Here is a 16656-nt window from a genome sequence, read left to right on the forward strand (position 1 = left end):
CAGCCACTGCCTCATGGACAACACTCAGAGCATGAAGCCCCAGGACCAGCCGAGCCGGCGTGCCGGTAGCTTCCTCAGCCTAGGAGTGGAAGAGGGTGGTGGAGAACTGCATGGTTCGTGCTGGTCAGGACGTGAACTTCAGCCAACTCCAACAAACCAATGTTTTCTGGGAGAGGGGAGTGGACCGGACACCCCTAGGATGCAGCCACTCTCCTTATCCTTTCCATGGCCTAGGCTACATAACACCCTGATCATTCTCTTTCTGTTTCTTCCTTTGCAGATGTGAAGCCTGTGGGGATCTCGCTCTTCAGAGGTGGAGAAGAGGAAAAGGGTATGCAGCCGGAACCTGAGCAGAGAGCAGCATCAGCAGAAGGAAAAGAGATAGGAGCTGAAGAAGAAGCGAAAGAAGGCAGTAATGGTGGCCTGGGTGGCTCAGGTGCCCCTGTTACCATTAAGGTTGAAAACCAGGAGGCCAGCGGCGATAGTGGCCAAAAACCAGGAGAGCAGGGACAAGAGGTCCTGCATCCACGACCACGGAACAGGCAGCAGGTAGCCCAGCGTGCCACGTTCTCCGAGGTGCAGCTGCAAGAGCTGGAGCGCATTTTCCAACGCAACGCCCACCCCGACTTGGTGATGAGGTAAGCAGGTTCCCAGGGTTGGCACCCTTTCCAGCCAGCACGTGGCGATGGGCCACAGTGGCCTTTGGCACCCTTTCACAGGTCCTTCTTTCCCCCCTGAACTAAAGGCAAACTGAGGACTGGAGGCTGTGAGGAGGAGTGGTGGCCGCTGTCCTGCACTTGAGGTGGGGAGGGGGAGGGGTGCTACACCTTTTGAGACTCAAGGTAAATAAAGTCATGGTGTATTTAAATGAATCAAACTGGAAATCAGGCAGGTACCTGTTATTTTAAATAACTTTTTATTAGAACTAGGTCCTAACTTAATTTAAAATGTTGACAAATCTGTTCACCATAGATTAATTGGGCTTTGGTTTTTATATTTTTAAGTCCTGCATTTGAAAATTATTTATCTTCAGTAGTGATTTTTCTGCGTCCCCTTAAACATGGCTCTTCAGAAGATATGTCTGTAAAGCATGACTCAAGCTACATATTATAGAATAGTGGGGGTGGGGGATGGTGATTAAAATTTTTAAAAATAAACACAAAGAATGAAGGGAGGCAGAGAGTTTGTGTTGTCCTTTACCATCTACTAGCAATGTACTCCAACCTGTACATCACTCTTAGGTAGATGGATAGAAAAACCAAACCTTTTAAGGGTGTAATTTAATCCATAAAATGAGTGAGAGCAATGGTTGAAAGTTGGTGGAGATATTTCCTCAGTCAGAGAGTAAGTCATTTTGAAGTTGATAACATGAAAAGAAACAATAGTTAGAATTTCATGTGTTCTTTGGAATTGTGTCCCCATGAGACTTGGCTTTTTAAAAATGCTTTGTCAATTTAATTTGACTGTAAATCCTGAAATGGTGTGAGTTTTCCTACTATAGTAATTGATACATAAAATAAATCACTGACATTTCCTTGAAAACAATTTAAATAAGAATGAAATAACATTTTATATTCAGTGTTCATCCACATCTCTGGATACTGAACATTTGTGGTTTTCCTCTTGCAGACAGGACATTGCGACCCGAATGAATGTGCCTGAGGCCAGAGTGCAGGTCAGTAAACCTGAGAAAAGCCATTGGGCTTGGCAGCCATTCTCAAACCTGTTTGGGGACTTACACATCTTTGTCCAAGACAGTCCCAAGTTCATGTGTTTTTATTGCCTTTTCCATCATTGGAAAACAAGTTTGGTGTCTGAGTTAATAAGAAATAAACTCTAGCTTTTGGAAATTGCCCATTATCAGAAGGAACATGATTTCCAAATGAAAAAGAATTCCTATAAGCTATATCTATGTTTACTTATATATTATATGTGTATTACACACACACACAGTTCAACTGCTAATACTGGTATACTTGAGATTAAACTTCCATGTGAGGTCGCATTGAGGTTAAGTGTCAAGTGGAAATTATTGATATTAATGAGCCAAGGAGTGCAATTATACAAAAATGTGTGTTTTTTTTAATTTTAATGACTGGAACAAAAAAATATCTAAACCCACAGCTTCTGGAAGAACCATTTGTTCTTGTTGCTGTTGTACCTCTCTTCAAACTTGTCTTGGCCTTCTGTTGGGCCTTGGGTTTCACAGCAGGGCCTCTGAAAATGTCCTTGTTGAAGAGAGTTTTGTCCAAGAGGATATTCACAGAGTACCATGTGGGCATAATGTGATTGTAGTTTTAAACTTCACAAAAGACTTGACTTTTTTCCTCTTGGCAATTTTCTTCTTCCCCATGGCAGTTGTCACATTGGGGCAATAGTGGTCAATTCCAGCCACCAGAGCATGGCTTGCAGGGGTGGTCGGAGGTGTCATCATCAGCATTCCTCATGATGACCACCTTCCATCTGGAGTAACTTCTGGCCAGGACCCAGGTTTCATAAACTTGCCCATTTTGACTGCAGCCACTTGGAGCTAAAGCAAAAAGGGGGATACTAAAGTATTTAAAAGACAAGCATAAGTTCATTGCATAAGAAGTAAATTTATAAATATTTAAGGACTGGGGGGAATAATTCACACAGTAGAACACAACAGATGAGCAACTAAAATCTGTTTAGTTAAGGTGAGACAAATGTTGGGGGGTTAGTCCCCAAGTCCAAGTACCTGTTTTTCCTGCCGTTTTTAAGTGTTTGGTAAAACGGTGTAGAGTGGCAGCCCTAAATGTTAATTTTGTGGAATACTCAGATACGTCAGTCTGCAAACGTTGCTAATGTAGTTAGTTGTGCTTTATGGTGCGGTGCAACGGAGAGATGCAACTTTTGACATGTGTCTAAAACAGGAAATAAACTAAAACAATTTCAGAGTTCTACCAACCTAAGAAAGGCATTAAGTGCTAGACAAGATTAATATAGGATCAACTGTGTGCCCTGAGGATGCCACACACAGTGAAATCTCAGAAACTACCAAATGCATTAGTGAACACTGTTGAGGAATCCTTTTTTTTTTCTTTATTTTAATTGTCGTTGCAGTACAATTTTCTATCTTTTATTCCCCCCCCCACCCCAAACCACCCACTGTTGAGGAATTTCTAATCCCTAAGAGATCTTTTCTTCCTTTTTGTGAAGAGACGGGTTGTGCGGAGCTTGTTGGTAGTGTGAGGTGGCTCTGAGTTCAGGCTGGATGCTCACCTGGGGCTATTTGAAATACTTTTTCATTTCCTCAGTCAGTGATGACTGACTTATGGGTCAGTGGGTCAAGAGGTGATTCTCTGAGACCATACATAAACCCAAGTTGCATCAAAGAATAATTTGGGGTGAGATGGAGAAGAAAAGTAAAGGAGGAAAAATCAGGATGGGCTTATGAGCTTTGCTGCTGACAGTGCGTGTGAGTGCACTGACAGAATCTGGCTGCAGATCTTCTGCTTGGGAGCTGCCTGGAAAGCAGCCCAACCAGGCAGGCCACTGAGTGCCAAGGGCAGGGATCACACTCATGGCTGACCAGGGCTTGGGAGGACCAGGGCTCTGCTAACTTTGGGCAAATGCAGCTCAGAGGCAAAGAAACAATTCAGTTTTGATGACAAAGCTTTTAGTTTTTGCATGTTGAGTATATTGACTGTAGGTTTCTCGTGTATGGCCTTTATTATGTTGAGGTCTGCTACCTTTACTCCCACTTTGCTGAGTGTTTTTTATCATAAATAGGTTCTGTACTTTATCACATGTTTTTTCAGCATCTATTGGTATGATCATGTGATTTTTGTCTTTCTGTTTGTTTATGTATTACATTTTTTGATTTGCAAATATTGTACCATCCTTGCATCCCTGGATGAACCCCACTTGATCATGGTGTGTGATCTTTTTAATGTATTGCTGGATGTGGTTTGCCAATATTTCGTTGAAGATTTTAGAGTCTATGTTATTCAGCAATATTGGCTTATAGTTTTCTTTCTTTGTTTTGCATTTATCTGGCTTTGGGATTAGGATGATGTTGGCTTCATACAAAAAGTTTGGGAGTCTTCCCTGTTCTTAGAGTTTTTAGAATAGCCTGTGAAGGACAGGGGTTAACTTTTCCTTAAATGTTTTGTAGAATTTTCCTGTGAAACCATCTGGTCCAGGGATTTTTTGTGTCAGTAGTTTTTTGATTACTGCTTCAATTTCACTAGCTGTTATCTGTCTGTTTAGGCTTTCTGCTTCTTCCTGATTCAGTTTTGGAAGATTATGTTTCTAGGAATTTTTCCATTTCACCCAGGTTTTCAAATTTCTTGGCATACAGTAATATGCCAAGAAATTACTTGTTCATAGTAATTTCTTACAATCCTTTGTATTTCTGTGGTGTTGGTTGTAATTCCTCTTCTTTCATTTCTGATTTTATTTAATTGGCTTCTCTCACTTTTTTTCTTGGTGAGTCTGGTTAAAGCCTCGTTGATTTTTTTAAAGTTACTCTTTTTTAAGATTTCATTTATTTATTGTAGATAGAGGGGAAGGGAGGGAGAAAGAGAGGAAGAGAAACATCAATGTGTGGTTGCTTCTCACATGCTCCCTACTAGAAACATGACCTGGCCTGCAACCCAGGCATATGCCTTGACTGGTAATTGAACCAGTGACCCTTTGGTTTGCAGGCCAGTGCCCAATCCACTGGGTCACACCAGCCAGGGCCAAGGCTTGTCAATTTTGTTTATCTTTTCAAAGAACCAGCTCCTAGATTTACTGATTTTTCAATTGTTCTTTTAGTCTCTATGTCATTTAGTTCTGCTCTGATCTTGATTATTTCCTTACTTCTACTTGCTCTGGGTTTTATTTTTTGTTCCTCCAGTTCTTGTAGGTGTAGGGTTAGGTTGTTTATTTGAAATGTTTGTTTGTTTGTTTTTGTAGGTCTGTATTGTTATGAACGGAAGTTCATAACAAAGGACTGCCTTTGCTGTGTCCCATAGGTTTTGGGCTGTTGTGTGTTCATTTTCATTTGTTTCCAGAAACTTTTTTTTTAAAGATTTTTTTAAGATTTTATTTTTAATTTATTTTTAGAGAGGGAAGGGAGAGAGAAAGAGAGTGAGAGAGAGAAACATCAATGTGCGGTTGCTGGGGGCTGTGGCCTGCAACCCAGGCATGTGCCCTGACTGGGAATCGAACCTGTGATGCTTTGGTTCGCAGCCCGCGCTCAATCCACTGAGCTACACCAGCCAGGGTGTTTCCAGAAACTTTTTGATTAATTCCTTGATCTTATTGTTACCCCATTCATTGTTTAATAACATGTTATTCAGTCTCCATGAATTTGTCTGTTTTTGGGGTTTTTCCTTGAGGTTGGTTTCTAGTTTCAAGCCATTGTGGTCCAAGAAAATGCTTGATACGGTTTCAATTTTCTTCAGTTTGTTGAGGCTTGTTTTGTGTCCTATCATGTGGTCTATCTTTGGGATGAAAGGTTCTGTATATATGAATTAAGGCCATTTGATCTATTGTATCATTCAGTGCCACAATAGCTTTGTTGATTCTTTGTTTGGAAGATCTCTCCATTGTTCATAGTGGGGTGATAACATCCCCTTCTATATGTGTGTTGCTGTCTATATCTTTTTTGAAGTCCTCCAAGATTTTCCTTATATATTTGGGTGCCCCTATGTTGGGTGCATATATGTTTACAATGTTTGTCTCTTTTATGAATTCTCTACTTGAGTATTATGAAGTGTACTTCTGTGTCTCTTTTTATGGCCTTTGTTTTGAAATCTATTTTGTCTGATATAACTATTACAATGGTAGCTTTTTCCTCCTGTCCATTGGCTGGAATATTTTCTTCCAGCCCTCACTTTCAGTCTGTGTAGGTCTTTTCTTCTGAGGTGGGTCTCTTGTATACGTGCAGGTCATGTTTTCCTATCCATTCTACCTATGTCTTTTGATTGGAACATTTAATCCATTTACATTTAAGGTTATTATTAACAGGTACTTACTCATTGCCATTTTCCCCCTTTGTGTTCCTCTCTCTTTCACTCTTTTTCTTCACCTTCTTAAAGCAATGCCTTTAGCCTGTCTTTCAATGCTGGTTTGATGGAGGTATATTTTAGCTTTCTTTAGACTGGGAAACTCCTTATTTTGCCATCCATTTTAAATGAGAGCCTTGCTGGGTAGAATAGTCTTGGTTGCAGGCTTTTGCTTTTCATTAATTGAAAGATTTCTTGCTGTTCCCATCTGGCTTGGAGTATTTCTGTTGAGAAACCAGCTGGTAGCCTTAACAGAGCTCCCTTGTATGTTACTTCCCGTGTCTCCCTTGCTGCCTTTAAGATTCTCTCTTTGTCTTTGAATATTGCCATTTTAATTATGATGTGTCTTGGAGAAGGCTTCTTTGGGTTCATCTAGTTTGGGACCCTCTGTGCTTCCTGGACTTGTGTGTCTTTTTCTCTCATCACATTAAGGAATGTTTTGCCCTGCCTGGTGTGGCTCAGTGTATTGAGTGCCAGCCTGCAAACCAGAGGGTTGCTGGTTCAATTCCCAGTCAGGGCACATGCCCGGGTTGTGGGCCAGGTCCCCAGTCGGAGCTACATGGGAGGCAACCACACATTGTTGTTTCTCTCCCTCTCTTTGTCTCTCCCTTCCCGTCTCTAAAAATAAATAAATACAATCTTTTTTTATAACAAAGAAATTTGCACCAAGTCTATCTAAGCATTGATTACCTCAATATTCTAAAATATTAAGGCAACATCCAGGGCTTCATCTTTACCGATGTCCCAGCAACAGAAGCTATAACTCCCTGTGCCCCCTATGACCAGGCCTCCCTACAATACTATCTCTTTAACCATTAAGAGGTTTTAGATGATGAACAACCCTTTAGGCATCCTTAACTGAATGTTTTGTCTAAATATCCAATGAACCTCTATGGATTCTTCACTGTACACTGAAATAGGGCATTTTTAAAATGGAGGCTGTTCTCTCAGCAGGATTTTAAAAGGCACCCTCTTTTTACCATGGTCTGCTTCCCCACAGGTCACAGAAATACAAGGCAAAGCAATAACAGCAGGTACAGAGGGCCATTCCTCAGTTCCACCTACATCTAAGAGGGGGAACAAATAAAACGAAAGGTGGGAGCAGAGAGAAAGCAGTAAGCCAAGCCATAACCTGGTACATAGTTAGTGCTCACTGTGGGTGGGATCGTTCCTAAGGTGCTTGAGCTAGCAGGAAATAGCTCCTTCAGATGCAGTTTAAAATCTTAAGGGCATGGAGAGTTGCTTACTGTGATTTCTTCAGGTATGACATTAAATGCTTAATGTCCTAAACTAATCATATTTTCTCTCTGATTTAAGGTTTGGTTTAAGAATAGGAGGAGACATCAGAGGGCATTAAGACAGAGAAACATGCACTCCGTGGCCCAGGGTAACCCCATTGGCATTAATATGGGTGGACCCCACAGTGCCATCCTTAATCCGCAACATGTTTGGATATTCTATCAGCAGCCGGCTTGGATATGGAATCCTTATCCACTGGGGTTGGGGCTTCTGCAGCCACCTATGCTACCCTTTCCCCCTCTGTTCTTACCTCCTCCTCCACCCTTGTTTTATCCACCTTTCCCTCCTGGTGGCCCGTTCCCACTGGTCTGGGTCTGGTATATATTTGTGTTTCATCGGTGAATGATACTTTTATGGCTACCATTTTCTAATAGTTCACCAAATATCTGTTTTGTGTATTAAATAAAAGTAGTAAGTCACTGACCCTCTTTTTGAGGGCACAGGCTTTGTAGTTTCAATAAAGTTGTGAATTCTCTGTGCATTAGCACTGTGTGTCACGTGGGCTTTTTAAATGTGGTGGAAATTGCTAAGAAAATTCCATTGAAATGGAACAGACCCAACATATCCCCCATCACTCGGCCTCCCCAGCCACCACCCCCAACCCCCCACCCCATGCCCTCCCCCACTGGGACCACATACGTACACAAAACAAGGCAGTGTGAGTCCCTAGGTAGAGAATAGTGTGTTTCAAGGCAGGCCTGAGGCTCATTCAGGGTGTCAGCTCAGGCACAGCAGAAGACTCTAAGGGATTCTTCCTAAAAGACTACTCACAGGGCTTTATGGAAAAGTGGGTGATGGGCGTTCACCTGGTACTTTCCAAGTTCCCTTCACTCCTTCCTTTATGTGGAAGGGACGAGGGGACACAAATGTTTGTAGAGAGAGGGTCCTGCCTCTTCAAAGGTAACACAAGAAGAGGCTCCGTCTAGGCCAGCTCCAGGCCTTGCTCCCTTCCCCCATCCCCACTGCCACCCCCCCAGACCCAGAGTGTTAGTATTGCTCCTTTCCCAGCTCAGACATGACAATAACATCTTCCAGTGTATTTTGTCACCTTTAACATCCTTCAGAGAACCCCACTGCCATCTCTGACACACTTCCTGGCACAGGGCTCACACACGAAGAAGCCAACACAGGCTTATTGACTGAAGCACATACTGGTACAGAAAGACATAAGGCAAGTATTATTTTCAAAAGAAAATATCCCATGTGCATGGCACACAGCCAGAGGACAATCTCTGTCTCCTCTCTTGGGCCCTTATGAATAAAAAAGTATGAATTCTGACCGAAGGAGGAAACATGAGGCTGCATGGTGTATGGTCATCTTGAAGTTTTGCCACCGCCTCAATTAATCCTCACAGCACCGTATGCAATTGGTAGTTACAATTGTTGTCCCCATTTTAAAGATGATTAAAGTGAGGCAACAAGTGAGAAACAGCAGCTCACCAGATTACCTGGGTAGGAAGTGGCAAGCAAAGGGAAGATTCGAATGCCAGAAGTCCGGCCCCAGGGCTCTTGCTCCCATAAACCCGTCACATCAGATCATGATTACTGGATACTTTTGCTTAGAGTGGGGCTGCATTTGAATTAAAAAATAAAATTTTAATTTACCATTAGAAGTTTAAATAAATACTAGCACGGCCGGTACAGGGGCAGGGCAACACAGCCAGGTTGCGTGAGTGACTGCTTGTTAGATAACAGTGGAGCACACCCCCTGGGTGTCACAGATGTCCTAGCTATTCTTCTTCTTTTTTTAATCATTGTTCAAGTACAGTTTTCTGCCCTTTACTCCCATTCCAGCTCACCCACCCATCCCTCCCCACCTCCGTCCCATTTTCACCCCTGTCCTAGCTATTCTTAATGCAGACCAGGAGACAAACCCTGGTATGTCTCACACTCAGTAACTGATCCGAGACTGAAAATTCATCACTGAGGACTTAACCAAGAGAGGGGGAGGCCTGCATAATCTCCAAGAGCCATGGTTAAAGTCAGAGAGAGGCTGTGGGATTGCCACCCTTTGGCATTGCTTTAAAAGTGGAGCAGCCAACATCAAAGTCAGAAGTTTTTGCACAGCACAGGAAATCATCAACAAAACAAAAAGACAACTTACTGAGTGGGAAAAAATATTCTCAAATGATACATTCGATAAGGGGTCAATATCCAAAATATATGAGGAACACATTCAAACTAACACCCAAACATCCAACAATCCAATGAACACATGGGCAGAGGACGTGAATAGACCTTTCTCCGGAGAGGACCTAGAGATGGCCAACAGGATATGAAAAGATGCTCAACACCACTAATCATCAGGGAAACGCAAATCAAAACCACAAGGAGGTGTCACTTCACACCTGTCAGAATGGCTATCATCAAAAAAGTCAACAAAAAGCAAGTGTTGTCGAGGATATAGAGAAAAGGGGACTCTTGTGCACTTTGGTGGGATCGTAAATTAATACAGCCACTAAGGAAAACAGTATGGAGGTTCATGAAAAAAATTGAAAATAGACTACCATCTGACCCAGCAATTCCACTTCTGGGCACATATCCAAAGAAATAAAAAACACTAATTCAAAAAGATGTATGCACCCGTATGTTCGTTACAGCATTATTTACAATAGGCAAGATATAGAAGCAACCCAGGTGTCCATTGAGAGATGGGTGGATGAAAATGAATGAAATCTTGCCATTTGTGACAACACGGATGGATCTAGAGGGTATTATGCTGAGTGAAATTAAGTCAGACAGAGAAAAACAAATACTGTGTGATGTCACTTATATGTGGAATCTAAGAGCAAAACAAAACGAATGAATAAGCAAAACAAACCAGAAACAGACCCATAGGTATAGAGAACAAGCTGATAGTTGCCAAAGTGGAGGGGGTGGGGAGGGCTGAAATAAAAAAGAAAAGTGAATAAATAAAACCGGGTGGGAGGGGACAGGATCAGATTTCTGAAAACCAGTAGCTGATAATAGCCACCATTTATTTCACTCCTATTATGGGCCAGCTCAGGTGTAAGTGTTGTACAACCAATCAAAATACAGAAAAAGAAATAAAAAGAGGTAAGAGGACACTCTGATGTATCGCAGCAAAGATATCTCTGCTCTCTCTTCACAAATTGTCCAAAAGTGAGGATGAGAAATGAAACACCAATAATGCTGATCTCAGTATTTGTCAGGAAGGGCTAAGGGTGGCTGAGTGCCCTAGAGGTTCACACCCAGAGAGAAAACGTGCAAGAGCCGACACTGGGCACAGCCAGCTGAACAGAAAGTTCTCTGTGTTTAGTGGATTACAGACGCCGAGTATGAAAACCAATGACTGCTTGTTTGGAATGACCAGACTGAAGGCCAGAGGAGGGCTATGGGAGTTTCTTTACCCCTGGAGACACACTACCTTTGCGATCAGTCTTCAGGCCTGAAGAATGTCTGTCTGTGAGTCACAAACAGTCTTACCACTGCCAATGTTTTTAGCCTCTGAAAAGAGGAATGCTACACCAATCCTCATAACAGTCCCCTGTGCTATATTGACTGTGAATTGGGGAAACTTTCATGCCCCTTTCAAGCATTGTTCTGGCCCTGTGTCCCACACTACATTCCTGTACAGAGCTCAGTCCAGGAAACAAGGATCTAACCCCGGTGACAAAAGCATACATACATGCACACAGATGTACACAGGGATCGTACCCTGAGGACGGACACACACACACACACACACACACACACACACACACACACACACACACATTCTGTCAGTCATCTTCTTCTAGCTGATTCCTTAGCCATCACCCACAATTTGGGGGGTGGCGGGGGGCACTTATCCATTAGGCACAGTCTGAGATGTTCCTAAATCCATTTAAAGGCCCACAAAAAGGTTTAGTTTCTTTCATAAAACGATGCTGAATGCAGTGGTGTTTGCGATGGTAGACATAGGATAAATCATATATGTTACCAAGCATAGGGCCCATTATTAGAAGCAATTGGCAATGTCCGGGATAATAGCACCTGTGGAGCATCTACAAAGCACATCTTGAAGGGAGAGCCATGGAGCCCCCAGTGAGGCCTGTATCACCTTCTTTTTGAAAATGAATATAATGTTTGTTAATTTTTTAAATATATGTGTATTGATTTGAGAGAGAGAGAGAGGAAGGGATGATGATGAGAGAGAGAGAGAGAGAAAGAGAGAGAGAGAGAGAGAGAGAGAGAGAGAGAGAGAGAGAGAGAGAGAGAGAGAGAGAAACAGACATCTGAGGTATGAGAGAAACATCAATCGGTTGCCTCTCGAATGCATCCCCACCAGGACCAAAACCTAGGCATGTCCCGACCAGGAATCAAACCATCTAATTTCTGCTGCACAGGATGTCACTCCACCCAACTAAGTCGCACCGGCCAGGGCCAATTTCATTTTTTTTTCCCCTCAGCAAGGGAACAGGATCATACTTCTAGAATAAGTGAGGGATGGGGGAAAGGAGGAGGCAGCAGGGGCAACAGGTGGAAATTCACCTGACATCCTAGCCAGAGCCCAGGCCAGGGAACCCTGAGTTTGCACGGAGGACCTGCAACCAGAGACTTTGGGGTGGCACGAAGAAGAGGACGCACGCACCACTGTGGTGTGCAGAGCCGGCGCAATGCAAGCATTCTTGGGCATACTAAGCACTGGGCTGGGCTCTACACTTGCACGCTGACACAGATGCCTGACTAAAACTCTAGGGCCCTTGAACTTTCTCAAGGGATGCATTGGGTTTCTTGCAGAGCGTATCTGACCCAGAATACCGCGCAAACACAGAGCCAAGATCCAGCTCCTGGTGTCCAGGTAAGCACAGCCTGCTCTGCCCTCAGGGTCCTTGCAAAAACTCAGAGCGAGAAGCCCCCCATAGTTAATCACTTGAGCTTAATTACTAGCCCGTGGCCTGCAGGGGACCAAAGGTTGGACCATGACACAATATCCAATCTTTTCCACAAGGGCTCCTGTGGTTATGTGAGATCTCGGACCCCCCCACTTTCCCCCCCACTGTTGGCCCTTGCCCCCCAAATCAGCTTGCTCAGTTTAGCACGGCCCCTTCCTTCCGGGCAGACACACTGCTAAAGTGGAGAGTAGTGAATGGAGCTTTAAATTAGAACCCCGATTCCGCCACCCATGCCCGCTACCAGGACCCTTCCCCCACTCCCCACCCCCCTGCGTAGTGCCCCTATCTTATGGCCACACCCCAGCTGCTTTCCCGCCTAAGCAACTCCCACCCACCACAACTGGCTGGGGGTGGTGGTGAAGGGAGGGGTGGGGGAGGGGGAGGGGCGTGGAGGGGAGTGGGAGGGGGTGGGGGTGGGGGTGGGGTGGGAGAGAGCCAACAGTAATCATCTAAAGTGGAGCACCTAAGCATTGAACTTACCTCAGACGGGTCTTAACCCGCACCAAGCGCCAAAAAGAGGATCAGCCTCTGTTCCCAGCCAGCACATTTTGGGGAGGCGCTGGACTTCGGCAGCTCTGTAGCCATGGATCCTCCGCCCGTGGTCAGCTACTACGACCCCCGGCTTGTACAGCCCATGGGACATTTCCTACGAAGTGGAAATAAGATCTGAATCTGTGCAAGGTGCAGCACCAGAAGCCGAAGAAGAAGGCCACGTTGAGGAAGGAGATCCGGTGCTCACGGATGACATCGACTGCGAAGGTGACATCAACCACAAGAGCGACCACGAAGGTGACCACGACCAGAAAGGCAACATCTGCCACGAAGGCGACATGGACCACGATGCCCACGGGAACCACACAGTCGACGAGAACCACAAGGGCGGAGGTGGCGACCAGGAGCCCGGGCAGCAGCTGGCTGAGGCAGCCCACGTGGCAGCTCCCACGGCTCCTGGGCAGGAGAACCTGTGGCCACGAATCTGTCGCATGAAGTTCAGGCCAGACCAACGGCAGGAGCTGGAAAGCATTTTCAAGAACACTCAATACCCGGACTTGATCACAAGGTAAGTGGCATGCTCCAAGAGGCCCCCAGGTCTCCGAGAGGTTCCAGCTCATTTCTAGGCACTTCTGTCTCTTCCTCGAGCCTTCTCCTTCCCCCTTGAAGCCAAAAAAGCCACCTGTGCTCAGGGTTGGGGGAGGAGAATATTTTCTGCGCGCCAAGGGAAACATTTTCATACAGTCGTCACACGAATCAAGTATGGATACTGGTCAGTGGGCTTGTTTTTAAATTGTGGTAAAATATACTTAAAGATAAAATTTGCTATCTTAACCAGTTTTCAGAAGTGTTACAGTTCGGAGGTGTTAAGTACATGCATACTGTGCAATCAATCCCCAGAGCTCTCTTCATCTTGTAAAACTAATACCGTACACGGTAAACAACTCGTTATACCCTCTCCCTGGAAACCACCTTTCTACTTTGCGTTTCTGTGCATTTCATTACTCTAGGTGCCTCCTCTACGTGGAGTCATGCAGTGCTTTTTTTTTTCCTGACCAGATTATTTCACTCAGTATAATGCCTTCAATTTCTTCCATGTTGTAGCATGTGATAGGATTTCCTCCCTTTTAAAGGATGAATAATATTCCATTGTGTGTAAATACCACATTTTGTTTATCAATTCATTTATTAATGGTCACTTGGGTTGCTTCTATCTTGTGGCTGTTTTTTGTAATGTTGCTATGAACATGGGTGTGCAAAATCGGTTGGGAGCCACTGTTTTTACCTATTTTGTGTATTCCCAGAAGTGGAATTGCTGGGTCACATGGTAATTCTGCTCTTCATCTTTTGAGCAACTGCTCTACTGTTTTCCATAGTAGCTACCACTATTTCACATTCCCACGAGCAGTCTCAAGGATATCAATTTCCCCACATTCTTCCCAACACTTGTTATTTTCTGCTTTTTTGAAATTAGTCCTTTTGGTGGATGTGAAGTGGTATCTTATGGTTTTGATTTGCATTTCTCTATTGATAAGTGATGCTGAGTGTCTTTTAATATGCTTTTTCAAGTACTTTCCCATTTGTATTCCTCATAAGACTCATTTATTTTTCCAAAATTGTTATTGTGGTGAATTGCAGAAAACATATAATTTGCCACGTGAACCATTTTTAAGTGTGCAGTTCAGGGGTATTAAGTACATTCTTGCTGGGCAGCCATCACCACCATCCATCTCCAGAACTCATCAGCCTACAAAACTGAAACTCTATTGTGCAATATCCATACAAGTACCTCATACAAGTGGCATCAGGCAGTACCTTTTCAGATTCCCTATAACAGCGCACAAAGCTTCCAATTTCTCATGTCCTCCCCAACAGTTGTTGTTTTGTTTTGTTTTGTTTTGTTTTGTTTTGTTTTGTTTTGTTTTGCAGCAGTTATCCTAAGGGGATGAGGTAGTATCAGTGTGTCTTGAATTTGCACTTCCTTCATGATTAATTAGTGATGTTGAGCATCTTTCTGTGTGCTCAGCAGCCACCTGCATATCACCTTTGGAGAAACGTCTATTCGAGTCTCTTGCCCGTTTTTTAATCTGGATGTTTCCTTATTGTTGAGTTGCAGGGTTCTTAATATGTCCAGGATATAAGCTTGTTTTTTTTTTTTATCAGATATGTGATTTGCAAATATTTTCTCCCATCCCGTGGGCTGGCTTTTCACTCAATTGGTTGTGTCCTTTCGATGCTCAGAGGCTTTTAGGTTTGATGAGGTCCAATTTATCTAATTTCTCCTTTATTGACTGTGCTGGTGGCCTCCTTGTGTAAATAAAGTTTTTGGAGTCTGTGTGAGGAGGATGAGGTACTGCCAAGCAACTACAATGCTGGATCCTTCTTTTATTTAAAAGTTTACAATTTGCTCTTTATACACTTTTTGCATCAATTTTTCCATTTTTAAATAGTTCACTAAAGTTGCTTATCTTGACTTCTGAGTTGTTGATGCCACCTTCGGTTTTGAGGGGAAACGATTTATAAGGCAGGCCTGGCAGGGGAATGAAGGAGAATTTTACTTGGAGAGGTTCTTGAGGGAGAATGTCAATTTTAAAAGGAGCATAAAATGTATATTCATATATTTTGCTTTATTCACAACTCCAAATACTAAACCTTTGTGATTTTCTCCCCTCAGGAAGGACATTGCAAGACGCCTAGGCACGACTGAAGCCAGAGTACTGGTCAGTAAACTTGAAAGAAGCCGTTTGGCAGGGGAGCCATCCTAAACGCCGCTTCAGGGTGTGAACACCTTTGTCCTAGACGTCTACTCTCCAGTTGATGTGTTTTGTTTTCTTTTTTATGTTGGCAGATAAGTTTTGCCCTTTGGAATCTTTGTGGGGTGGGGAATGGGATATACAAACTCCAACTTATGGTTATTTCCCATTACCAGAGAATATGGTTTCTTAAATGAAAAAAAAAAAATAAACTGATTCTCCTATTCTCTGTACAAAATTAAAGATACAGTGTTTACAAACATAGATATTTACGTCTGTAACTACATACATATGTACATGTATATGTGCATCATTGGGGAGAGGGGATAGTTCCTCCCTCCCCTTCTTAGTTCTTCTGGTTGGTCTAAGAAGTGAAGTGACACAAGGCAGATTAACAGGAGGAAAAAAAAAAGAATTTAATTCATACTTAGGGAGGTCTCACAGAATGGGACCTGAGGAAATGTCCAAAGCAGGCACTTTTGCGAGAAAGAAGCAACATATTTGTGAGGAATCGGCTAGACAAGGGTGCTTAGGCCTGCGTGCTTGATCCGTGAAGAATCCAGGCAGAGTTTTGGCTTGGTGGAGTAAATTAGTAGAGGATTAACAACATTTGTCTATATAGACTTCTCGGTCCTGAATTCCCTACCTCTGGGGATGAGGTTGTCTCTTTATCTCCCGGTGCAGGGAGAGTACCTTTCATATGGGAGATCTATTTCTTGCTTTTAGGGGGACAGAGACAGGAGAGTCAGAGTGTTCCTCTTGCACCAGCTGTTTTGCAAGTAAGTTTCATTAAAAATAATCCACATGCCACATGAGCATATTTTGAGGCAGCCGGCCCTGAGACCCATTAGTACCTTCAATAAAGCTCACCTCCTTCCAGCACTGGTATCCTTTAAGGAACACTTCTGAGTGGAGTCATGTTGTGGCTCAGCCTGACTTTGGAAGTATTCAAATGAAGGCACAGAGGAGCATGTTATAAGAGGGTCCAATTGTAATAATTTGTGTAAAGCCAAGCATATGCTCCTAGCTACATCAGTGAATATATAAATATTGGGGTGATGGAGTAATTATCCACAGGACACTGTATGAATAACATATTTAATTAAGCTGAGCCTCATAGGGGAAGATAGCTTAGATGTCGCATCAAGTTATCCTCCTTCCTTTGTTTGTAAGTATTTGGTAAGGCTCTGTAAAGTG

General features: G+C 43.4%; 1 protein-coding gene and 1 pseudogene across 1 annotated transcript; one reads left to right on the plus strand and one right to left on the minus strand.

Annotated features, from left to right (window-relative positions):
* Positions 1-31: 31 nt before the first annotated feature.
* Positions 32-15471, plus strand: LOC123818228 (rhox homeobox family member 2-like). The gene is made up of 7 exons (XM_045838208.1): positions 32-113; positions 281-638; positions 1630-1675; positions 7335-7622; positions 12060-12120; positions 12821-13274; positions 15381-15471. Exons 1-7 carry the CDS (start codon positions 32-34, stop codon positions 15469-15471), a joined length of 1380 nt encoding a protein of 459 aa, XP_045694164.1.
* Positions 2113-2509, minus strand: LOC123818227 (annotated as a pseudogene).
* Positions 15472-16656: the final 1185 nt, after the last annotated feature.

This window comes from Phyllostomus hastatus, unplaced genomic scaffold, assembly GCF_019186645.2.
Source record: "Phyllostomus hastatus isolate PE091 unplaced genomic scaffold, TTU_PhHast_1.1 phas_contig_27, whole genome shotgun sequence".
Taxonomy (NCBI): domain Eukaryota; kingdom Metazoa; phylum Chordata; class Mammalia; order Chiroptera; family Phyllostomidae; genus Phyllostomus; species Phyllostomus hastatus.